Source organism: Corvus kubaryi, unplaced genomic scaffold (assembly GCF_017639235.1).
Source record: "Corvus kubaryi isolate FWS band 111438036 unplaced genomic scaffold, C.kubaryi_AGA036_p1.0 37357, whole genome shotgun sequence".
Lineage (NCBI taxonomy): Eukaryota > Metazoa > Chordata > Aves > Passeriformes > Corvidae > Corvus > Corvus kubaryi.
The window spans coordinates 14,440,648-14,466,009 of NW_024581117.1; the positions used below are offsets into that span (position 1 = coordinate 14,440,648).

At 40.0% G+C, this 25,362-nt stretch overlaps 1 protein-coding gene across 1 annotated transcript in view; it reads left to right on the forward strand.

Moving 5' to 3' along the window:
- The first annotated feature begins 286 nt into the window (after window positions 1–286).
- The window catches only part of REEP3 (receptor accessory protein 3), a 40,041-nt gene continuing 14,965 nt past the window's right edge, over window positions 287–25,362 (forward strand). The window contains exons 1-4 of the mRNA XM_042033389.1: window positions 287–383; window positions 19,345–19,417; window positions 23,578–23,654; window positions 24,136–24,256. Of these exons, the coding sequence (XP_041889323.1) occupies window positions 352–383; window positions 19,345–19,417; window positions 23,578–23,654; window positions 24,136–24,256 (303 nt within the window). The 5' untranslated portion in view covers window positions 287–351. The remainder of the gene's footprint in view (window positions 384–19,344; window positions 19,418–23,577; window positions 23,655–24,135; window positions 24,257–25,362) is intronic.

Below are 25,362 nucleotides of genomic sequence, written 5' to 3' on the forward strand. Positions count from 1 at the left end.
TCTGCCGGGCGCTGTGCAAAGGCTGTCTCCGTGTGGGGGTCTAGGACCGACGCCACTGTTGCGCAGACAGGTCCTGGGTGAAGAAGCAGGAGGAGACAGCTCCCCCAGGCCTGCCCACGCCGCTCCCCTCACACACGCCGGGGTGCCCGCGCCCCGCCTCGCTCCCCTCGCGCCCCGCCGGGGTCCCCACAGAGCCCCCAGCCCGCTCCCGCCCCGCCGTGCGCGGCCCCGCCCGCGCGGCCCCACGGCGCAGGCGCGCAGCCCCCGAGCCAATGGGGCGGGCGGGGCGGGGCAGGGCCGCGGCCATTGCGGCCCGGCCGGCTGAGGGAAGGCGCCGCTGCCGCCGCCGCGATGGTGTCCTGGATGATCTCCCGAGCGGTCGTGTGAGTGCCGGGCTGGGGCTGCGGGAGGCGGCTTATTTCCCGGGGCGGGGGTGGTCCCGATGAGCGGCGGGAGGGAGGCGGCGCCCCTTTTCTCCTACCTCCAGCCTCCCGAGCTGGGTGTCTTGCGCTCTCCTTGGGGGTCTGCGTGCCTCAGAGAGTCCTTGTGCCCCCAAAAACTCCCCCAAAACCTGCACCGGGCTCGTGTGCCTCCTGCTCTAAGTGCATGTTTCCCGGGGCTGCGGAGCCAGCGAGCTCGGGCTGCTTGTGCCTGTCACGCACAAATTGCAACCGTTGCTTGTAAATTGATCCAAAGTAACCTACAAAATCTGGTAACTTTTCGTTTTTAACTTGTGGCAGACTTGAGGGGACTAGAAGAACGCTTGCTAGTGTGAGATGGGGGTCTGTGCTGAGTATAGTTTGTCAGCTGAAGAGGTAGACTGGCAGTTTTGTTGTGTACTGGGCTTCATAAACTTGAGTTTTTGAAAGCCAAATAGGCGAACTTTCTCAGGTGAGAAGCATTATGTTACATGCTGTGTAAGTTCTGTTTGAGAAAGAGTAAGCTGCAGTGCAGCCTCTGATCTTTTTCGTGGGCATTGTACTGTTCCTTCCTGAAACTGATGGGTTATTTTGCTCATTTGAATAATATTCCCTCATACAGGTTGAGTAATATTTGGGCAGCAGAGTCTTCCTCATGCTCCTTGCTGAGTAGCACTGTGACTCTGGGGCCCTTAGTGCTTATTGGGTCGCTTGAGCTGAGATTTGCTGTGTGTGAGTTTTTGCCAGGCAAATGAAGTGAATCTGCTCACAAAGCAGTCCAACAAACACCCGAATTAGCATAAAGTATGTAGCAGGAGTGTGTGATCCAAAGCAGGGCATAGTAGGATGTTCCTGTTTTGCTGGTGACAGATATCCCCCTTAAGCTGTCTGGTGTAATTTCATCTGAAAACTTTGTCAGGAAGTTTTCTCATACTGCCACGTACGTTTTCCTGCTGCTGTCCAGTCAGTCACCTAGATAAGTAGCAGTCCTTCTCCCCCTCCCTGCCCTCCCTGAGACTTGTCACATAATTGCAACTTGCAAAGTAGAACATCATGTTCCAGAGTTGGCAAAAGAGGACAGAGGTTTGAAGAGAGGCTGTGGGAGGAATTGCTGTTGGTGCATTTTGTCAGTGTGGTCTTCCCATGGGCAACACACGGCGCTAGAGGCAAGAGGCATACGTTTGCTTTCTGTACATCAGATGGAGTTGTTCAACCTGTTTCTGCTTTGTTATGTAAGAGCAGCAACCAAAGAATTCTTATTTTAACTACTTAGACTGTATTGGTTTCAAGGGAAATAGCAGCACCTTAATTTCTGATGACCAAATTCTTGTGAAGTTAGTTGGGTTTTTTCTGCCTGAATTGCTATGGGTTGTATTTGCATAAGAATAAGGTCTTCTATGAGCCTAACCCAAGAGGACAGGGAATGAAGAGAACAGCTACTGTTCTCTACAGATTTATTGCAAAAGGCAATAAAGGATAATGTACTATGTAGTTCTGTGTAGTTTGGTTTCCTGATTGCCATTGGTCACTCATCTGTGTGCCCTAATTATTTTTGCTAAAAAGGGAGTCCTAAATATTATTTATAAATCCTTTCCACCTTCTTGTGTCCTTGTTTCCTAGCTGTGGGACTTAAAAGTTTGCTAGTGTTCAATTTCCCGGGAAGGTGAAAGTGTTCAATGAGAACTTGGACAGCTTTGAGACTATTGTTTAATTTCACTAATAAAGCAAAATTCATGTGGAAACGGAAGGTGAGAAGTAGCATGGAAGTAGATATGGTGTGACATGAGAGGTCTTAACTTCAATGGCCTTGAGAATGTCCTTCTCGTCCTGTTTTCTCAGAGACCATTGTCTTCCTTTTTTGATCTGTTTTCCTTCCTGGTCTCTTCTCAGATGTACCTATTTCAGTGACTTTGGGTCTCTGGATTGTGTGTTTGGAGTTTGGAAGGTGTATACTCTCTTTCCCTTAGATGCCTTGAGAAACATATTTTTAAACACCGTGTAGCTGTGAAGACCTGGGGCTCTTTCTTATGTAGCATTTTGGTTCTGGTATGGTGACCTCCTGGTGCATATGTCCACAGCAGGCCCCTGCAGCCCTGTTGTGTGTGGGCAGCCATCAAGAACACCTGTCATCTTGACTGGTGATGGGAAGGAGCAGCAGTTTTTCTGTCTATGGCAGGGTTGTCCACTCCTGACTGACCTATGTTTCAGGGCCAAAAGAGCAGAAAAATACTAATTTGTAGGTGTGTCACAGTGCCCTCTGCTGACTTCTGACGTGGTGGACTTGTCCTGACACGTGGGTCCCAAGCAAACTGCCTTCTGATTCAGTTTGAGACTGCGATTTGGGATTCATTAACTCTGCTAAAATAGGTTGGTTAAAGCTTTAAAGAACTAGGGAATGGAGCTAATAGAGAATTTGAATTCTTAATTGCATGTGAATTGTCTTGAGGAGTCATGCATAGGAAATGGGGAGTGGTTCAAATTCACTGTTCCACATAATAATCTTCAGCAAAACTTTGTTTTAATGAAATCTTTTCTCTTTGCTCTATCAATGCTATTATTCTTAAGCGTCTAAACTTGTGAAATACCTTGTACTAAATGCATGTTGTCCTTACGTCAAGAAGCAGAAGACTTGAAGTGCATAATTAAAAACATCTTTTCATTTTCAAGTTCGGTGTCAATTGGGTGCTGTTGTAGTAAGTATAGCTCGTTATTATTTCTAAAATACACTGGCTGTTGCAACAGTTTTTGGAATGTTTACTTCAGGGTTTTTCCTTTTTTTTTTTTTTTTCTTTTCAGTTACAAAACCAACAAGAAGATAAAACTTTCATTCAGAGTCTCAGAAACTTCTCAGAGTGGTACATATTGTCATTAGTCTTTAATGGTGGAAATAAAATTTTAAATTTGTGACTGCCCATCTTGTTAGGCACAAGCTCTACTTGAAGTTGACTTAGTCTGCTTGGATTGCTCATTCTTCTCATTTGTAAGGTCTGAGCAATTGTGTACACATCAGTTGCTGAGACAGTATTTAATAGTAAACATGCTGAGTACTTGTCAGTCACAGCCTGGTATGGATGAGATCAGACCATCCTCTTGTGCCAAGCAAAGATGTGAAGCATCCTAAATACAAAGTAGATGGCCATTTTGTTCTTGCAATCTGTTAAAGCAGACTGTCTGCTGTAATCTGTTAACTTTTTTCCCTCCTCACTTAAAAATGAAAGTTCCCCCATCTGTGTTGCTTTGCAACACACTCTCTCCCTTCATGTTTGAGTACATGGTTTGTTTCCAGTTAAGTTGGTCAGCGTCCATGAATGTTGGAAGGGAGAGTTGCAGTGCTCCATGGGAGGATGTATTTTGTCTTGGGTACTAGTAGCTTTCTGTTTGCTTGTATTTATAATGTCTGTCTTCCCCACCCCCATTTTAGAGCCTTGCAAATACTCCTTGATTCTGATATTAGATTATAACTAAATATGTTAAGCTGGACAAAGACTGTCTGGGGACACAGGAGGTGACCTGAAGGTAGGTAGTAGTATTAATCTCTCTCAGCCTTTGCTGCTTTACAAATTGGAGCTGTTTCTTTAACAGTAGTTTCCAAGGCATTATCTTACTCTACTTTTAATGCTTCTGTTGTTGTTTGACATTTCCAGATGTCCAGCTGCCCCTAGAATTACTACATATCTGAGAATGGGTGGCTGAAGCCAGAGCTTCTGTGTTTATTGGATTGTTGTCAGGAATACCCTGGTTTAGCATGTAGGTGATGTTTTATGTAACTGTGTATGCTTTGACTGTAACCTAGATTGTGTCTTGTTTTTTGGAATACAATTTTTTAAATTAAAAGCATAAAGTACAAAAATATTTACCCTCTTGTTTGCTAATCAACGTGCTGTCAAACATGTCTTAAAGCACTCACAGCTCCTCAGATGGAATTAAGTAACAATAATACCGTGTGTTGTGTGGAAGGAATAGCTAAAGCTTAATAGCCTAATCTTCAAGTTGGAAGGGCCATTTGTGGGAGAGTTTCTTTGACTGTTTGTAGCCTGCTCTCTGGCAGAATGGTTGCAGCTGAATTTCTGCCGGTATTCTTTCAGTTTAAAGGCCTATAAATTGCTGCCGCACCTGTGGGGAAAAGAGAGTTGCTGTCATTGTGTGAGTGAGATGTGCTGCAATGTCTGTCTCATCACAGGACTGGAATGAATTAGTGACCATGTATCAGTTATCCTTGGCATTTCATGCTATGCTTAAATAGATCTCACTGTCCTTCTGCTGGGAGCGGGGGGGCCATCCTGCCCATCACCCTCTCATCATTCACTTTCCACAGGATCCAAACGTTACTCTGTAACCACTGTGTAAGTCTGGTTGTTTTGTCAACTAGAATGAAAGTCAGCATTGATAGATGTTAATCTTTTGTTAGTTGCAATGAGCTGCACCAGCTCACACTGCTGTTGTGTAGTTGCTAGGTAAGTGCTATGTTGAGAATGAAAGGTTGCAGGACAAAACCAGCATTATTTGAGGCTTTAGCGTATGACCACCCTGGTTATAGTGTACTCTGAAACTACATTCTTCGCTTTCACATTGCTGCTTATTCTTTCTTCTTGTGAATCTAGTTCCAGTAATAACAGTGCAGCTGTTCTAATTAAACAAGGTGTCAGATTTTTAAAAGTGTATTCAATTTTATGGGTTGAAATCTGTAAGCATATGCAAGTGTAGGGATTAAGTGTATTGTTCTGTCTGTACGAGAGTTTAAAATCATTTACATAATTGAGCAATGAAATCATCAGAACACTTCTCTCCAATAGCTCAGCTTCTCAGTGAGGCAATCCTAATATGTACAATGAGAAGTTTCTGCTCACTTATATGTGGCTTGTAACACCTCTTGAGTTAGTACAATGCAAAATGACTATCTATGACAGCTTGTAAGAAAGAAGTGTCCCTACTGCCTGCCTGGCACACCTTGCCTTAAGTCAACATTTGCTCTGTAGCTTAGCTGCTCTTTTCTCTCCCATGTTTACAGGATGGTGTAGGTGCAGAGCATGCGTGGTCAGTGTGCCCAGCCTATGGCAGGCGGGTGGACTGAACCTTGTTCAAAACAGATGGAGCACGGCTAGAGGCGTCCTGTGGAGTCTGACGTTCTTACTTAATGGTCTTGGCGTGTACTGGGTTACAAAACGTGCTGAAACTCACATCTGCGTCCCATGCATTATAGATAAAGAAATACCAAGAACTGCATGATCTGGCACAAAAGGATGTTTCTAATTAAAACAAACAACCTCCACTCTTGTGTGTTCCACAAACCGATGTCTGCTTTGAGCGAACACATTGTAGGCTATTGAGCGTTTCTGCAGCCTGGACGGAACAGCTTGTCTTTCCTGAGTTTGTATGTAGAGACAGCTCCTGATATGCTTGTGTAAGGCTGAGGAAGATCCTGAGCCAAATTTTGATTAAAAAAAAAAGAAGCTGCTTTGGCTCAATAATTTTAATGTTTGATAAGAATTTATCTTAAAAATGTGTGTAAAAGCATGTCTGGCAAAGTCCTCTGTTCCATTGTTCCATGTGTAAAGGAGGTTTCTCTAAGCTTTTTGGTCTTTTTTATTCTGGTTTTGAAATTCCAAAATTTCAAAGCCTGTGAAAGTACTAGGATTTTACAGAAGAAAATATTATAGCTGCCAACAGTAGGATCCCTCTGTTGTCAATCTCACTTTTTTAAGACCTGCCAGACTAGATTGTAACAATTTACTACAAGACAAATGAGATGAGGTGTGGAGAGTCTAGGTAGGAAAGGTTGATTGCAGGTTTTTTGCTGACCAGTATGGCTTCAAGCTTGACTGGCCTCAGTGGTACAGAATAGTCTGACAAGATACTTTTGGACGTGAGGGAAATAAAACACCCCACAGAGGTTATCTCTGCATTGAGCTTTTTGTCAGCCATTGCTGTTACTTTGCTGCTCAGTTTATCACTGGCAAAATAATAGGTGTTACTTCTGTTTCTGTTGTTTCATAGCAGTCTGCAAGAATCAACATGGAGGTGGGTTTAACTAGATGAATGTTTGCCCTGTGTTTATCATCTTTGGAGCATTGCTCATGCATCCCAAAGACAGTTGGAACTTGCATTTGATGTTGAAAGCTAGGTGCAATTTATTTCAAAAGCCTGCAACCTGGCTTTAAGTGCAAGGATTTCCCAAGCAGAATTTTTCCTGATGCGAGAAGTCTGACATAATGCTGTACTTCTTTGTGTTAAAGCTGTTGGAACTTGCAGTGCTCAAAGGGGAAAATCAGAAAACAGTTTGTGCTTGTGCCTTCCCACCACTGTCTGGTTTTGTTATTTCCTCCCCCCACCCTGCTTCTTTTGTAACTCATTGATCAAAACTATAGAAAGGGGAGAGTAAGGAAGATGGTCACTAGCTTAAAGATATCCTGATTAGTTTTTACAATACAGTAATGTTACCTTAAACTAATATAAAAAACCCAAAAATTAATTATTTGGCTTTGTGCTGTTATTACTCACTTTCGTCTGCTAATATTTTTTTTTTCCTCTCCCCCATTAGGATTTTGTTCTAGAACACATAATTTCCTTTATGTCTAAAGGCATGTCTAGGATTACTCAGTTGCAGTGTATTTAGTATTAGGCTGCTTTAGAAGCTGACCTATTCAAAATTTTCAGCAGTGAACAGCTTATGGTTCACTTGGAAGACAATATAATCACAGAAACATAAATGTGTTTTACATGACTGCTTTGGCAGTCATTACTTTGCTGTAGTTGCAATGTAAGCAGTGTTGGTTTTACTATTGTACTTACAGAACTTTGAGGGGTAGTTTTTCTTGCCTGAAAGTTACCCTTGAATGGTTGAGACAAAATGGAATTTACATTTGTATAAAGAGGATAATGTGAATTGGGCAAACTATCTTTCATTTGCATTTGGAAAATAAAATTTCTGAAAAGGCACACATGTTGTTTGTATCTCATGGTTTCTGAGCCCATTTACATAAAACCAGTCAAACATATTTGTGTTAACAGAGTTCTTAAAAAATTCTTTTTGGTTAATCAGCATAGTGTGCTTTATTTGTTTTTGGGAGGGAAACCTACCCCTCTAACTAATTAATTAATGCATGGGTCTCTAAATAAAGACCCATAAATGATTTGGGTTCAAAAGGGAGGAAATCAGGGTATCTTTTAGCATTGTATTTTTGACAATAAGGTTTATTTACTAATAAAACTGCATGACTAAGGCTGGTAGAGATTCTGCTTGTCAGTCTTGACTCGGTGTCTAGCAGAATCTTCACAGAGTTCCCTAAGTATGAGGCATAATTGAGGAAACACATATACTTGGGAATGACAAGTCCAGATGCTACCTCAACAGCATCTGCCAAATACAAAGTTCACAGAAACCTTTTCCTGTGTACAATGGAGGGTTTTTTTTTTTTTTGAATGCTTTAAGGTGCTTCAGAAGTACATTTCTGGGTTATAAGATTAACAGAATTGTACGAAAATCATGGACCTTAAGGCAAAAAATTAAAATGTCAGTGACTTTGGATGATTAAAAGCAAAACCACCAGCTGTCTGGAGTAGAGATAAGACATGATTACTTTTACTTCAAGAGTTGGTGTTATATGGTTCCACTTACCACTTTGCTCAGATTGTGGTGTTTTTGTAGCATTTTTTTGGGAGAGGCAAGACATTGAGGCTGGTCTGTGATGACACTCTTGGGTTCAAGAACGTGTAATGATTAAGTAGGACCTTTCTGAGCCTTTGGGTTATGAACTTCACTTTTTTCTCTGGAGCCACCCAGACAGATTAATATGCCACACAGTGTGACATATAGAAATGTGGACACTTTTTTTTTTTAAATGCAACCCATATGAATGTGTGGTTACATGCAGTGTGGTTTGCCTTATACTAGCAGACAGCTCAAAAATAAAATATGGTTTCCCTTGGAGTAAGCAGAAGCAATTTTTAGTTGGGACCGCCCCTATTTTAAATGTTAGTTTCCTATAGCCAGTTATTTTGATGTTGATTAATACTCCAAAAATACAGAAGGTACTCTTAGAGCAGCAAGCAATGACTGTGGATTTTAACCTGTGAAATTTGCTCAAGTCTCTAGTGGACTTGATGTAGGGTGAAAACCAAAGTTGGAAAGGTAAGAATCCAAGTGGAAATCCGTTTTTTGACTATGGCATTTGGAGGTGTTAGAGGGAATGAGCCTAGGCTGTAAGTGATGGCCAAGCCTGGAAGGGGAACTCCAGTGCAGTAGCTAGCTTTGAAGCCACTTGTCAAAGCTGAACAAGATTTGAAGAACACTTGAGAAAAGGCACGACTTCAGAGTCTTGAGAGAATATAAACTGGGTTTCCTCTAGTACTGAAAATAATATTAAAGTACTGGATTCCTGGACCTGCAGTTCAAGCGCTGGGTACATCAGGACACTTTCTCCTTAGGCAGCTGCTGAGACAATAGAGGAAATATGCTTGAACACTTCATTAGAAAGAAGTTCTCCCCATCTCCTGCAGTTGAGACTTGGATGTCTATAGTCTGTGTTTATACATGGGCTTCTCATTGTGACTTCTATAGTTTGATTGAAGGTAATATAACTCAGGGTAAATATGCCCAAATTAACTATAATAAATAAAAAGCTGGCCTTGTATCCTTTCAGACAACCTTTTTTTTTTTTTTTCCCTACAGCAGTGAAAGAGATTACTGCCACTTAAAACACTGAGTTATCTTGCCTTGGGATTTGCATACATTAAATGAGTGAGGCAGTTTTAAACATTAAGTACAGTTGCTGTAATGAGAATGTATCCTGTTGGGCTTTTTTGGCCTTTATTCTAGGGATGTGGTGTTCAGATATTTTTGGCAGAGTTTGTTTCAGTTTTCTATTACCTGCAGACCTTCTGTCACTTAATTAGTATTGCTGCTCTTCAGCTATGCTGCATTGCTGCTTCTGTTCCAATTTTGTACTGGATGAAATATCATCTTTGTATGCAAATCTGATTACCTGGTCATTTCACCAGGACTGGGATCTCTGAGACTTCCAGGAGCTAAAGCTTTAAGACTGTTAAATATGTTTAAAAATGTGCAGGACTTGTCAGTACGGAGATAAGTCTTTGCTTTGTTTTCTTTATGCTAGCTTTGGCTCTCCAAACGTCCATTTAACTTTCCTTGTTTCAAAATTTACTGCGGCACAGAGCAGAGAAACCTTTGAGAAACCTGAGAAGGTTTCTTTGAGAAGGCTGCTGACTTGACACAAGTTAGCTGAAGTTACTGTAATGAACAATTTTTCACTATACCAGTTAGATTGCAATGGAAGGTGTTTTAAGGTGTCTTTTGGATTCTTCTTAAGTATCCTAGATATGAAGGACGTCATGTTCTTACACAGAAAGAAAGACTTAAAAATTTGTAGAAGCATCCAACATAATTTCAAAGACACTAGGCACAAAGCTCAGTAAGTAGTATAAATAAGAGAGCTGGTAGTTTTCTACTTGAATTTGTGGAAGCCAAGAAACTAACAAGTGCATATGTAACTTTAAACCTCATAACAAAATGAAACACCTCGTTCTAGATCTGTAATGTTCCTGTTAATCTTGTTCAGCACATCATCTGCATTAAATTAGGCATGTCTTTTAGGAGGTCTCAGAAGTATCCTAAATGGAGAGGATCATGTTGCTCGTGAAAACTGCATGTGTAGGTTGTAGTAACTCCAAGAGTAGTAAGTGTAAAGAACTTTCTCCAAAGCAAGGAAGCTCGTAAGTGGGTTTCGCTGTCATCTGTCAGTTACCTTTATTATGTAAACTCTTTGTGACAGTTTCTTTGAACACGCATGTAGGTATCAGCTTTCATCTTTAAACTTAAAAAAATTGTGGCCTTAATTGTGTTTTGCTTACCGCTTTATGAAATAAGCTTATTCATGCATATACTAAATGAAAATAGAAGATATCTACTGAAAACCAGGCTTGGTTTGATGTTTTTTTAGAAATGAAAAATAGCAAGTTAGTCAATTTGTTTCTTCTGACATCTTTAATCCAACTGTCAGTCCTTGCAGATCATTAGAAGAAAAGCACAGTTCAGTACAAGAACACATCTTTTTCTTTGAACAGAGTCATGTGCAAGGCTGTCTTAAGAGCTGTCTGAGAAGTACTTGCAGTTGTTCCTAGTTGTTGGCTAGTTCTCAATGTTCAGTTGTGCTCCTGCCTGATACCCACTGGCTAATGTGGGGCCACAAGTACTTTGCTTCCAGTGGTAAGCAGTCGTAGCACCAGAGAAATCAGAGATGATTTCAGGTATTTGAAGGAAAATAACTTACTTGAGATTTAAGTAAGTGTGAGCAGCTTTGAAAATGAATACTTCTCCAGCAGGGATGAAAATTTGCTATTAAGTTTGAGGTAGGAGCTAGGGGGAAGATTTAAGTTTTCTAATAAGTGCTGTTCTGCGTTGAAGGCATTCCATGTTTGCTCTTTATCATGAGGAAGTGTTACAGATGACCTGGTTTCGGTTCCTTGGTGTGAGTGCTTGTAAGGTGGGAGCTCACCTGACTGCCCTGCGCATGTGGTGAGCTCTGTAAGACTGTAAACAGGAAGGAGTACAGGGATGGGCAGGACGCTATTACAGCAGGAGTCAAACACGTATCGTAAAAGCAAGAGGTGAATAGGTAGTCATGCAGAGAAGTGACTAAGAGTTTTATAACAATTTCTATTTGCCTTCCAGTACTAGCTTTTTGGAATTTTCTGTACAACTGCGTTTGTTGGGCCTTTTGACTATGTTTTGAACAGGATTTGTTGGCTGGTGGGGCTTTTGATTGTTTTGTTTTTGTTTTGTTTTGGTTTTTTTTAATGAAATGGTGATGGTTTCTCCAGAATTATGCCCTTTTGTTAAAGCCCTTATGCCTAGGCTATCCAGCAGCACAAGAAAAATTGCTCAGTTGTGGACACAAGTTTTGGGCACTGTCTCCAGGCACAGGCATAGATTCTTTGAGTTAGAATTATATGCAAATAGCTTTTCCCCAAGTACTTCTGCACTGTACTGGATCTATATGTGAGCAGGAGGTGAGTTGATTCACAGGTTTTGTGTACCAGTAATGCCCTGTCAACTCATGATAAGAGTGACTGGGAGAAAACTGTGTTAGAGCCCTGATGCAGCTTGACCATGTGGAAGAATTTCCAGGCTGACTCATTAGAGGGTAGCCTGGATTTTGCTTCGGGAGTTGTTTTTTAGCAGTCTCTTGTTCCAGACTGCCACAGGCCCCTGAGAGAGGGCTGGTAGAGCCCGTAAGTACATCAGCACTTGGACATAGATTCCAGTGCAGAATATCCCTTATAGAAGAGAAGTTTTTGTAATTTTTTTTGTTGTGCTCTTTTTAGACTTCTTTCAAGGTTCAGGCAGGGATGTTTCCATATCAAGACAACTTGAAAAGTTATCTGGAAACAGGTTCCCTAATTTGGGGTAGATCAATAATTAGTCCATAAACACAAGTGGATAACAGAGCCTGGAGGTCTGCATTGGAAGAAAGGCTTACTTGTCTCCTATCAGGCTGCTTGCAATTATTATACTTGCAACCCATTAAATAAGTGTTCCTGGCATGGAAAAGTCCCACGCTTTAGAGGAATCAGTGGGGATGTCACTTTTCCTCTTAAAATTCTAAGGTGGTTTCTGACTGTTTAAGTAATTGCATTTTAGTATTGGTTATGCTGTGCTTTGGAAGAATCTGGCAGTTGCTTTGGAGAATTCCAGCTTTCTAAGCTGGAAAGTTAATAGTTGCCTTGCTCTGTTCAAGAATGTGCTTTATTCAGATGTGTCAGTGCTTCTGGGTATATTCTTTAACTGTTAAGACATTTTTTTTCCTCTGGCTTTTGGGGATATTCTCGTCATAAGAATGCTATGAAGATTTTAACAGACCTGTTTCTGATTGCATTCCTGCATTTTGGTAACTGTAATCTGCTAAAGGAGTTGCTGAACTTTAAGTTTGCTACTGTTAGCAGACATATTCTTTTAATAGGATTTACATTATTTTCCCAGTTCCTTGCCCAAGGCAGGGGGGTTGGAAGAAAAAGTAGGATACCATTTCGTGTGGGCTTCAGGAGCTGATCCTCATGCTCCCCTGTCCCTGTAACAGACTAGCATTTTGGTCAAAGTGTAGTTTTTGTGATTACTTGAATATGTAGCCTTTTACTGTAGGTTGTGTGGTTAGTATTGTGTATCTGAATAGCAAAATGGAACTAAATTCTGTCAGGTGCTGGACGGAAGGTCTTTGTTTAGTGTAGTGCTTTTCAAAAACATTCAGGACAAAAATGCTAGGGTGAGCTTTTTTTTGTCTGGACATGTGAAAACACAGCTGGTAGCTGGCTTAGTCTAGAAATTACTACCCAGCTGTAACACTCAGGGGTAGGAGTCAAGCATGACTTGAGGGTCTTGCTTTTTTGGCAGTGTATTGGGTTTGTGTGTCAAGGTTTTAGTCTTCTCATTACCCTACTCTGGTTTGATTGGTAATAGATTACCAATCAAATTACCCAAGCCGAGTTGGTAATTGCCCTTGACAGTAAATGGTGAGTGATCTCTGTCCTTATCTCTCCCCACAGCCTTTGAGCTTTTTGTTGTATTTTCTCTCCCCTGCCCAGCTGAGGAGGGGAGTGATAGAGTGGCTTTGGTGGGCACCTGGTGTCCGGCCTGGGTCAACCCACCACATGCAGGGTTTTTGGCTTTTTTCCCCTGAACAGGATTCTTCCAGATATTCCTTATGCCTTATTTTGAGCTTGAGGGTACCACAGAGGCGCACAGCAGCTAGAACTTACTCTGTAACTGTAGCCTTAACACTTGGTAGCCAAAAAAAAGAGGAAAAAATCCAAACTGCTGATCTTTGATGGGAGTGGCTTGGAAGTATATGGGCAGTAGATAGTCTAAACAAAAATGCTTCTGCTTTTGCAGTGTGTGCTGACTGAAATCCCAGTGGATACATTGTTAAGGCATATGGCTCTATTTGCTTTTTTTACAGCCAGGAGCAGCCAGCCAAAGATTCAAGCATTGTTCTTTAGATTTTATTCTGCTATTTAGTTTTCATTAGCAAACTTCCCTTCGAATGAAATCTTGCTTAGGCTAAACTTGCTAACCATATGTGGAATAGTAATTATAGTTCATCTAGAAGCAAAATGGTATTACCACCACCAGACCTAATTTCTGCATAGGTAGTATGGGGTTGCCTACATTACTTCTGGTATTTCCATGTTGTCTGACCAGCTCTTAGAAAAAACTTGTGTTTGTTTATGACAAGGATGGAAGCTGCTCCTAACATAATTGGGAAAGACTTAGTATTGACAAGGGGATCTGGGCATGGTCAGCAAAGCAAGGCACCATATCAGGCCTTTATATTCAGTTCCATGTTTTTGTGGAGGCATGGAGGGTTCTTTTATTCTCCAGCCTGCCACTCAAGGGTGTAGGTACATATTCCTACTGTAGATGCACAGAGTGTCTGTCTCTGTATCAGTCTGTGGAGATCCTCAGCCTTTAAATGAGTGGACAAATGGGTGTCATCTCTGTTACAAAGTTTGTTAAGGGAAGGGAATATTTAGTGAATGGCGTTGTCTCCAAAGCATCTCATACTCAAAGAGCTTCCTGGATTGCTTTAACTGTTAGGTAAGGGACACAGAGCATTTCCTTTTTTGCGTTTCAGAGGAACAAAAGAAATAAGCGCCGAACACTAGTCCATGCTTTGGGCAATACTTTGGCAATGTGAACAGACTGAACCCTTAAATGCACTGTTGTTAATGTTAATGCCTTAGTGTTTGCGGAGTCTGGATGCAAGTAGTACTTTTGAGTGACAAAGTTGCTTTTATTTGTGTCTTGGTTTCTTTCATTTTTAATATTTTTTTGAAACTGTGGCTTTAGAGTTGCTTACTATCCAGGTCAAATATGCTCAGTGCCAGAGCAATGTGTGTTCAGGTGACTGATCTTTCAGTTATCAGTCAGATGCAAACTCAGTTGCTTTGCTTCATAAATGAGCCTTTCAAACAATTATTCACTTTAAAGCTATTAAAATTGTAAAACCATAGATTATGGGATAATACATGCAGTAGGTTGGGGTTTTTTAAAATACAGCTATATGGATACAGAAATACATTGTTTTATCCAGATTTAAAGGCTCTTTGATACTTTTTTCTTTGTGTTTTTATTTTAATCTCCTAATATATTTGAGAAACGTTTCTCTTTACATGAGCAAAATGTTTGTAGAGGAGGTGGCTGTACCAAAAATGGAATGCTACAGTGTTGAGTCCAGCTGAGAACCTGAAATAGCTGGGCTAACAACTGGCAGTGAAATTACATTGGTAAGCAGGATTATCCATATATCTACTAGTAATATCAAGTAAATGACTTCACACTTGGCTGAAATCTGTTTCCATCTGTGGGAGCTGCCTTTATTTTTGTCTGCTACACTCGTGCAGTGTGCTATCTACTGTGAAATACAAACTACACTTTTAAAAAAACACTTGAGCTTTTAAATTTGAAAAGCTATAGAATAATTGGGAACATCCTTAAAGTAGTTCTACAGTTATTGTAGAAATACCAGAGGATGGATGTGCTCATAATGTGTAGCAGTAGGTGTTGCTGACAGCTTTGAGCTTTTTTGAGGTACAGATCCAAAGAGGAAAAGGACTGGAACATGTGGGGCTTTTGTAGCCATCTATCAGGCTCCCTGCTGCTCCTGTTCTAGGTGTTTCTGCCTCAGTCAGCTGCAGTGTTCTCTCTTTTGCCAGTATACTGATCTATCATGCATAGATTGAGGGTAAAAGTGTACTTGCTGGCCTTCAGCTACTCACTGTTGACAAGCTGGCTTTTGTACTGTAAAATTGTCTGGTAGCTTTAACTAAGGTTAGAGGACTTTGCTTGTGTGGAGAAGATAGTGGTGCCAGAGTTGGCAGCAGCATCATGCCACACTTTCAGTGTCAGCTCTGGCTGTAAGGAGATAAAAACTTCACAGTGCTAGTTCCTATTATTACTGACTAAATATGCTGCTGTTTTGTTTTAATCCTATCTACCCACTTCTAGTGAACAAGCAAAAGTTTTTCTAACACTTCCATTTTACAGCAGTATTGAACACTAATAACTAATAATATATTGAAGTGTATATAATATAATAATAACAATATTATAGAATAAGATAATAATGATATATTGTGGTGTTAACCACTCTCCACTCTGTAGCTTTAAAGTGATTTCTAGAAAAATTCTTTAAAAGAAAAAATGGTTACAAAAATAGGTATCTTTCTAACTCCTGATTTGACTAGTATTGAATAACTCAAAGATTTTTCTAAATGGGAAAAACTAGCTACCTTTGTGTTTGTCTTGTGCTAGTGTTCTCATTTAACTTGAGGTCATCTTTAGCTTTATGATTGCCTTACTGTTGCTGTAATAAGCTTTCTGGTTGAAGATTAGTTGTTTCTGAAGAAGTGTTCTCAAAATTCTGTTTTGTCCCAGTTCATGTTTATAGCAGTTTGAGGATGGTTCAGAGGATAAACTGCTGTTTAAATTTTAAAATGTTGGGGTTTTTTTCTTTATAGAAGTGATGCTACTTGACAGTAGAGTGGAAAAGTGTAGCTGAAAAAATCTGTAAAGTGAAAGACTCAAACTGTTTTCCCTTTCATATGCTTAATTGCAAGACACTTACATGACCAGACTACTAATAGTTATTTAAATAACTTTGGAGTGGTATTTTTAGAATTAGGGAGAGGTGCATAGATGACCAGTAACTGGTGGCATATAATTTTGCATGTCAGACAGTTGGTGGTGGTTGTGGTGTTCAGGAACCTCTTCTGTATCTTCTCTTTGAACTCATAATTTCCACCCTTATAAAGTCTGTTTTATGGGTTAAAGGATTAACAAGGCTTTTCTTATCTCTGATACTTAATGGTTATAATTTCAGCCAGAACAAGGGAAGGTGAGAGACATTAGAGCTGGTGTGTTACTGAACAGGATTTTCCACAGGGACAAAAATCGAAGGAAGAGCTGTTGTCTATAGAATTTCAACAAAATGAAAGGTCTTTGGTCTCCTATTCCTTCTGTTTCTGGATCTCATGTTATTTGGGTGAAGTGAGATTTTTAGCTTGTGTTGCCGGGCTTTTCTCGTAGCTGGGAGTAAAACCATTCAACGAGGCTTTTTTACTGTTGCTTTTCTTGGCCTTAGGATAAAATGTCAGTGGATTGCAGCAGAGCTGTATCTGGATAGGCTTCTACAGATTAGTATGGTGAGCTGGAATTCAGGTAGTCTAGACTGTCAAAAGGCCTTTCAACATCGGAAGTGTAGGTAAGCTTTGCTCCAGTGGAGCAGCAGCTAGCCTATCCATATTAAAGAGCTCCAGGACCATCTCCTGTTACTTCCAGTGTAGCATGAACTGTGGAATCCTGAACACCTAGATCCAGCTGTGAAAGTGCCACTATGGTGCACCTGTTATGCTTTTCCATATCAATACTGGTTTGAGCGCTCTGCAGTGACCATCTCTTCCCACTCCAGAGGGATCTGATTTTGTGGAGACGTGCTTGAAGTGCCCTTTGGCTCCTCTGTACTATCAGCTGTTAACAACTCTGTTGGATGAGTGAGGGTCCAATGCAGGATTGCACATGAAGCCCAGAAGCTTTGTTCAAATCTTGCCTTGTTTGGTGAAACAGCTATACATGATTAACTAGCTTTGACTCTTAACTTATAATCAAGTAGTAACTTTTTAATTGTTCTGTATTAAAACCCATTATTTATCTTAGAGCTGCCTTTGCTGTTTAAGAAAATACAGGCATCAGTGTTTGAGGATTTTCTTTGAGTTTTGTAATTTTTAAATTAAGAGGAAATTATGTATAAAAGAGGATGGCAATACAGATGTGAGATTTTCAAATAAATTAACATCTTTCTTGTACTAAGAAGCCCAAAGTTGGGCACAATCAAATATATAAAAGTTCAGCCGAGGCCATCAAGGTGATTACAGCACATGACTTGTGATGAGTGCCTGAATGAACTGGGCTCTTTCAGCCATAAAAGAGAAGACTTTGAGGAGAATTGGTAGCAATCTCATGTAACTTTTTGGTGGTTATGAGAGCCAGACCCCTTCTCTTGTTCTGCTACTCAGTCAAGAGAGATAAGTCATAAACTTTTGGTTCTGACTGAATATAACTAAACCTTTGCACTAAGAGGTTCATTAATCATTGGAACAGATTGCCCAGAGAGGCTGTGGAATCTCTTTGGAAGCCTCCAGGACCTACCTGACTGGCTGAAACATTAAGAAATCTGGTCCAAATCTGATGTTGACTTTGATTTAAGCAGGAGGTTGGACTAGATGACTTCACAAGACCCTTCCAAACATGAAGGGTTCTGCAATTATGCTTCCATAATTTTATCAACCTCTTTCTGACTTGAAACATTTACAGCTTAACTTTTAGAACCTTTGCCAGTATCCCCCTGCAAGATGCTTCCTTCCAGGGCTAACTGTGGGCACTAAAGGTGGAGAAACATTCTCTGTATGGTGTCTGATGTTGAAGAAAGTATTTAATTTTTGCTGTTAGAAATTCAATTTTCCCCCCACTTATGTACTGTACGTTAACTGTTGGGGATGACTTTAGTACTCTAAATTGGCTTCCTACCAAGCAGAAGACTTCTGCCCACATACCAGAGTGGTATGGAAGATGGCGTAATTCAACTGATTGAATCCAAACTTACACTGTTGCCTTGTATACTAGGAGAGTTCTGTGGTAGTATCATGCAGTCTTCTGCAGTGGCTGTGTAGGTAGAACTACTTACTTAAAGCTACTTGAGACAACAATAAAACATGAAATTTCAGTTATTTACTCTGGTAAATTCATTTGAATTAAAATCTTATATGCCAAGTCTGTCCCAGGTGGGCTTTTTAAAAAAAAGAAAAAACAAAACCAAAATATGTGATGCATCTTCCTTTGCCTAACTATCAGATGTTAAATTACTTACAAGTTCTGAACTTAAAGGATCTCTGGATATCCCTACAAGTGTAAATTTCTCCCATGTAACCACCTAGAGCAAGTTGTAAGTGATGCTGCAGGTGTGTAGCTGGACTTTTCGCTAATGGTTGCTTTAACTCAGATGGAACTTAAGGGCAGGCAATTTGCTTGACTTTACAAAGTGTAACAAGGTGGTGAAATAGAAATATGGAGCTCTTGCATTTATCAAGGAGATGGTAACTACTGCTGTTCCATTTCTCATAAAGGACTGTTCTAGTCTTTGGCCAAGACTCTTACTAGAAAGTGCTGGTTGGAACAAAGTTGAGTAAGAGCAGATCTTTGTTCTGACCGTGCTCTCAGCATGGATTGCTTGGCACGCCCTCACCCTGCTCTTGGTGAATTGCACCTTGCTTTTGATGAATTTCAGCAGCAATTGGCTGTCTGAGCAAAAGTGGATTAATTCCCACTTTGCCTCCATTTCTAAATGCTGCTGTTGCAGAATTCTAGCAAAAGGACATGAAATTTTGTAAGTCACAGTATTGTCTTAAAATTCTTTTGGAAATAATCTTCTGGTAATCTGATAAAAGTAGATGATTGTGATTAACTACTGATAGTTTCAGAGGTTCTTCAACTGTGATAGCACTGCCAGGAAACAAACTTCTGGTGTGGACAAGGCTGCAGGACTGGTTTTACTTGTAAATGAACCAGAACAACAACTGGTTTTACATTGTCTATTAGAAGCAGCTTTACGAAACAGTTTGTTGTCTTTAGGGCATACACCCTTTTCTGTTCATGTTGTTCTAGTTTTGCCTATCATGAAACTCCTTCCAAGGAACACATAACACTGGTGGGGTTTTTTTGGCTGGTTGGTTTTCTTTTTTTTTAATGCTAGAGAACAGGATTTTTTTATATTAAGTTGGCTGCATTGTTGTAATGAGGTGTTGTCACCGTTTTGTCATATACAATGTAACAGATCCTGAAGGCTTTTTCTGTTTCCAATAGGCTGGTGTTTGGGATGCTGTATCCTGCGTATTACTCGTACAAAGCTGTGAAGACAAAAAACGTGAAGGAATATGTAAGTCTTATTATTTTAATTGTTTAATTGCATGCCTCTGCTGACATAGATCTGTGACATTTTCATTATACAATAAATCATATGAAAGCTTTGACTGTCTTACTGCTAGATACAACACTTGTGTGAACTTAGTGGTAATCCTATGATTTTGTTTGGAGGGTTAAGGTATCTCAGACTTTTCATAGTTTTATGCTGAAACATCTTCAACACACTCTTTTTTTAAAGAGTATTTTTAACATAAACCTTAAAGTCTTGGATCTATTTCAGCAAAGTACAAGAAATAATGCACTTTTGGGCAGCGGATAGAATGAAAGTTTCCTAATTCTGCCAACATCTCAAGTATAAGTACTGACAAACTGATTCTCAGTGACCACTAGAAGAGCAGCAGCAGCAGCTTAATGTCATTGTATGAGCTCAACGGGGGACTCAAAAATCTACCTAAGAAAAGGGTAGTTCTTGTTAATCTATTGTTCCTCAAAGAGGAGAGAAAATGTAACCAGAGAAGGAAAAGATTTGGTTAAGGTGGTGTGGAGAAAGAAGCAGAACAGACAGAAGAGAAAGATGGAGAAAAACACAGCTATAGTTACTGCAGTTTGAGTTAAGCTATTAAATTATTTACTTGTCAGTGTGAGCAATGATGATAATTACAAGAATGTTACCCAGTTGCAGTCACAAGGAGCTTCAGTCACTGAATTACTTCCCTGTTTTAAGAGACAGCCTGACTTGATTTCAGCAACTAACCTGTCCTGAATCTTGTCCTTTACTTGGCTGCCTGACTCAGGGTGGGGTCAGGGCTGTCAGTTACTCTAACTCGGCAGCCATAGCTGTGACCTAAGGCTGCTGTCTGATGTGTGATGTCTGTACTTTGTACTTGGTTGTAGTTGTAGAATGTGGTAGCTGTTGTTTCCTCCTCTTGAATGTCTTAATTCAGTCTGATCACTCTATCAAGGCCCCAAAGTGGACATCATATTTGTACTTCTTCTCATTTCTGTGTACAAGAGCTAAGCTTATGGGAGAAAAAAATAATCAAAACTAAGAGGAGAACTTTCTCTGTCTCATGCTCATATTACTCTGTCAGGAAAGTCTATAATGCAAGGAGTTTATAATCTGCTTTTCCTCCCTGCTTCTTCAAAAGGGATCCATAAGCTAAGAAGGGGATAGCAGTTTCCAACCAAAATAAAGTGCTTTGAGGCTACCATTGCCTCTTGCACTATGTTTTGTAGAAAAAGAGAAGTAATATTTTAGAATGCTGGGATACTTTGGTCACCTCAGGTGTCCAGTTAGCCATGACTTAGCTCTCTTTCTTGGGCATCCTTACACAGGACCCCTGCTAGTAGGGCCTGGAGTTGTGTTTTTCCAGCTCTTTTAGTGTGAACCTGTGGTCTTTGAGCAGTCCCAGAACTGGCAGTCACATCCAAAATATTCATGGGGCCAAGATGAATAAGACCCATCACAGTGACTTTTTCATTAGCAGGGAATGACAGTGAATCATCAGTGAATTGCCACTCCATTACTGGTTGGGTTGACTGTCCAGATAGGTCTTAGGGATGATCTATGGCTGTTATTTTCCCAGCTGGGTCCTTTTCTTTCACAGTAAAGGGTTTAGACTTAAATGCAGCTTTCCAAATGGCACAGGTCTGCTGCCAGTCACGTTATGGCCCAAGCACAACTTCCTTTCCAGGGTTTTGTGTGGCTCAGGAGTCATCTGTGTTTGTTGTGGAATTGATAAGAGCTTTGTAACAGTAAAATATTTTACTCAGCCACTGCTTCCACCACTAAAAACCAACCAAACAAAAGAACAGACATCTTGACTTGTTGTGTAGGTCATGATGCAGCAAATTGTTCAAAGATTATTTCTGGGGGGAAAAAAGTGTTGTGCTGATTGTGGTAATTTAAAAGACTTATGGACTTCAATGCTAAAAATTAGAATCTGTGCCTTTGAGGAGATTTATTTGTTCTTGTAATTACCCTGGTTTAATGGAGTTGACTGAGATATTTGAGAAGTTTTTTCACTGTATTGCACCAAAGCACTTGAAATAAGCATCTGAAATGTAGCTTAGAAGCCTGAACAGACCAGCCTTTTCAAATCCTGGCTTCAAAATCCTGACTTGAAAGAATGTGCTTCAGCTAGAGCCAACAAAGCTGAGCTTAACACTTGGATGCTAGGAAAAAAAACCCTCAACAAAACAAATCTGTAATCACTCTTCTAACATGAAAAGTAAAACTCAATTGAAGCTTCTATTACTTAAAGTAGATGATGGTGTTCTGAGTAGTGCAAAATCTGACCTTCAATTTTTCATGCCCTTTTTTCTGGTATGAAAACCCTTCTAAGTCACTCAGGTTCATTTGTCAAGGATACTTGTGGTACCTACTGCATTAGCTGTACTAGAATATGATTTGTGTTTTATAGAATCTTTGCCCAGACCTCAGCAGGACTCCTGGTAGCTCTCATGTGCCCTTCTGCAGGACGTTTTTTACTGCTCCTAGCAGCCCAGGAGAACACTTCCACTGCTGTTCTTAACTGGATTAATAGATATTGATTAAAGAAAGAATAGCCTGGATAAATTATATTGGGGGTAAAAAAATACAGTCTTGCATGGCATCTTAAAAATTGCATTGCATTATGCTTAAGTTGATGGGGCAAGGTTGTATTTAATTTTGTTTTCATTCAGGTGTTGACTCTGGTTCATGGAAGGGTCACCAGTCTAAATATCACATGGCCTGTCAGCAATGACTTCAGCTGTTGTGTACGTTTGTCTTAGTTTATTCAACCCTGAGATATCTAAATCCTCTGAGAGACTGAAGTGAAGAATGTTATCACATGACTGAGTTTCTTTTCAAACTGAAACACAGAGAAGCATTTAAGATAAATGGGACTCAGGTTCTGACAGAGGAAGTGGTTTTAAACTATAATGCACATCCATGAATTAGGCAGCAGTGTATCATTAGGTTTTGAGTAGTTATTTAAGTCCACTTCAAAAAAAGATTGTTTTAAAAGTGAAGATTAAATCTGAGCCACATCCTCTGTGGGAAGGCGTATATATATATTCTCTCCTTTGAAAGAGTACCATGAATTTAGCTCAAACTAGCCTCTAACAATTGTGGTGGTTTTGTTTTATTCTTCGGTGGTTTGGTTTTTTGGGGTTTTGAGTTTTTTGTTTTAAATGATTTTGTGTTGTTGCAGGTTTTGGTTTTTTTTTTTTCCTAGCATAGAGAGCATTGGAATTTAAAGAACATGTGGATGTTCAGTTTGTACAAATAACCAGCGGTGGTTTCCATTTTGGAAATACATTGCATTTGGCAGCTGACATCTTAGGGAAGACAAGTGCATGGAACTATTTCTGTAGTATTTATTCCGAAAGATGTAATCAGCTTGGGCAACAAAATTTGAACAAATGCTGAAGAAAAATGAGTGAGTCCATTGACTGTTATAAAATGAACTATACTATTTTAAGAGCATTGTCTGATTTCATAGCAATGATATATAGTGAAAACCTTAAACAAAAAAAGTATATACCTGTAAACCCTTGAAGCATTAATATGTGAGCTTTTTTATTAACGAGAATTTTGTAGTTCTTGGCATGTAAACAGAAATAAAATCTCCTTGAAAATGCTTTTTTTGTTGCCTTGCCTCAGTGTTAATACCATACCATTAATCACACACATGGAACTTAATGGCAATGTAAAGCTGAATAACACATACTGTGAAATGAAAGCAAGGGCTGCTTCACTAATGCTGATTTTCAAGTGTATGGTATGAACATACGGTTGAGTGTGGAAGAGAATGAAATAGCCTTTAGTGTTATGGTAGGAGTTGCTCTGCATACTTAAGATAATCTACCAACTCTTTGCACTGTTTATTTTTCATATCACTAAAGCTTTGTAGATACAGAGTCGAATCTGTGAAACCAGCCTCGGTGAGATTGTGACCCTGGTGACCCAGCCATTTCACTTAGCTTGTTGCAGCTGCCACCAGTTCTACTTATGAACAGAATTCTTTCAGGACCTTCACATCATTTCACCTGAAACCTGGTTTATGAAGACTGAGATACTGTTGAATGTCTTGCTTTGACAACTCTGAATAGTATACACTGTATAGCTTGTATTATGTGTAAAGGTGAAATCAAAACTCTTACTGGAGATGGTGTTTTAATTTTCAGGTTCGCTGGATGATGTATTGGATTGTGTTTGCTCTTTATACAGTTACTGAAACGATAACTGACCTAACAGTCTCTTGGTAAGAGCTTGCTTTTTATGAACTCTAGAGGAAACTATATATGTTTTGATTTGTAATGATTTCTTTTGTATAAGGAAGTTGTGCTCGTTGATAGCCCTTTTTACAGGAAAAGATCTTGGTGCTAGGATGAACAGCGTCTGTTTTCAAGTTTGCTGTACACTGTCACTTGAAATAGGGACTACAACATTTCCAGCTTCACTGTAGAAACTGAGTAGGGGAATGGAACTCCTAAAAGGATGGCCTAGAATCTCTCTGTGCAGGAATGTATAATGCAAAGCAAGTATATGAACTGTTTTCATTTCTTAAATGACAACAGTCCATAAATCCATAATTCATTTAATTTTTGTCTAATGTAACTTCTTGTATTTGAAGAATCTTATATGCTAATATAATTTTTGAAATGATCTCTTCATAATGATTAGTTACTGTGCATTTTCTTACTGCAATTGTTGATTTTGTGCAACCTTTAACTTGTCTGTAGGTTTCCACTGTACTATGAACTGAAGATAGCTTTTGTTATCTGGCTCCTTTCCCCGTATACTAGAGGGGCAAGCTTAATCTACAGAAAATTCCTCCACCCACTGCTTTCTTCTAAAGAAAGGGTAAGAAATAACTTCTCAGATTTTTAATGCCTAATGTGGAAACACCATATGCTGAAATAAAAGCTGTTGCTAGATATACTATAAAAGCACAGCAGTGTGTTACTGGCTTGCCAGGCAGCATGAATTTGGACTGGCAGAGGCAAGTGCATATGACTGTCCCTGTCTGTGCTTCTGTGTAACTTGCCTGAGCAGACGAGGTCCTGCTTCCTATTGACACGAGATCTTGGTGTTCCCTGCTCATCCCTGTTCTTGATGCACTCTGAGGAGCTCAGTTGAGTGGAAGTGATGCAGCTTGACTTTCTGCTGCAAGCACATGTGCAGTACTCTCTGCACAGAAGTATGAACATAGCTTTACTAAAAGCTATTCACGTTAACGTTTTTTTCTAGCATAAACTAGTAATAACACTTCTCAGGATGATTGACATCAATGACTCTTTTTTGGTTTGCAAACTGACAAGATAAGAGGAGAGACTTGTTACCGAGTTTCAAGAGTAGACCAGTCTGCAACAAAAACACCCAAACATAAAAATAGCTAGAGGATGGTTAGCTTTAGTCAAAGTATGACAGGGACACAGTTCTGCTTAGTTCTTTTTCAGCATCCTGTTTGGATGTGTGCAAAGAGCGATTAGGAAAGGTGTGAAGGCAAGCACTGAGAAAGCCTCACGCTGCAGAAAATAGCATTCCTAAAGGTCAGTGCTAGGCTTGGCCTTTATTGAGCAAAGCAGGTAGCTGACAAGATTGCCACTGATAGAAACAGTCATCTTGACCTTCTGAAGGTTGAGCTATAAACACTTTGCAACTTTGTAAGCTAAAGGGATACTTCCCTGTAGTCTGTGAACTGGTGGGAAGTACTTTGCTGAGTTTATCTTCAACTCCAGGCATTTACCAGGGCTGGAGATGAATGTCATGACTGTATTGTCCTTGGTACTTAACTATGTCAAAGCTGTGGCTTCAGAAGTTCTTTGTAAGGCAGCTCTACCTTTCTAGGGAGCTCACTGACTTCTTCATGTTCATTGATGTTATTTCTAGAAATGCGTGTTATTCCTTGAAAAACTTCTGTCCAATAAGTTAAGCTTATTCTCTGTAAGGAATTTGTTGCAATGTTT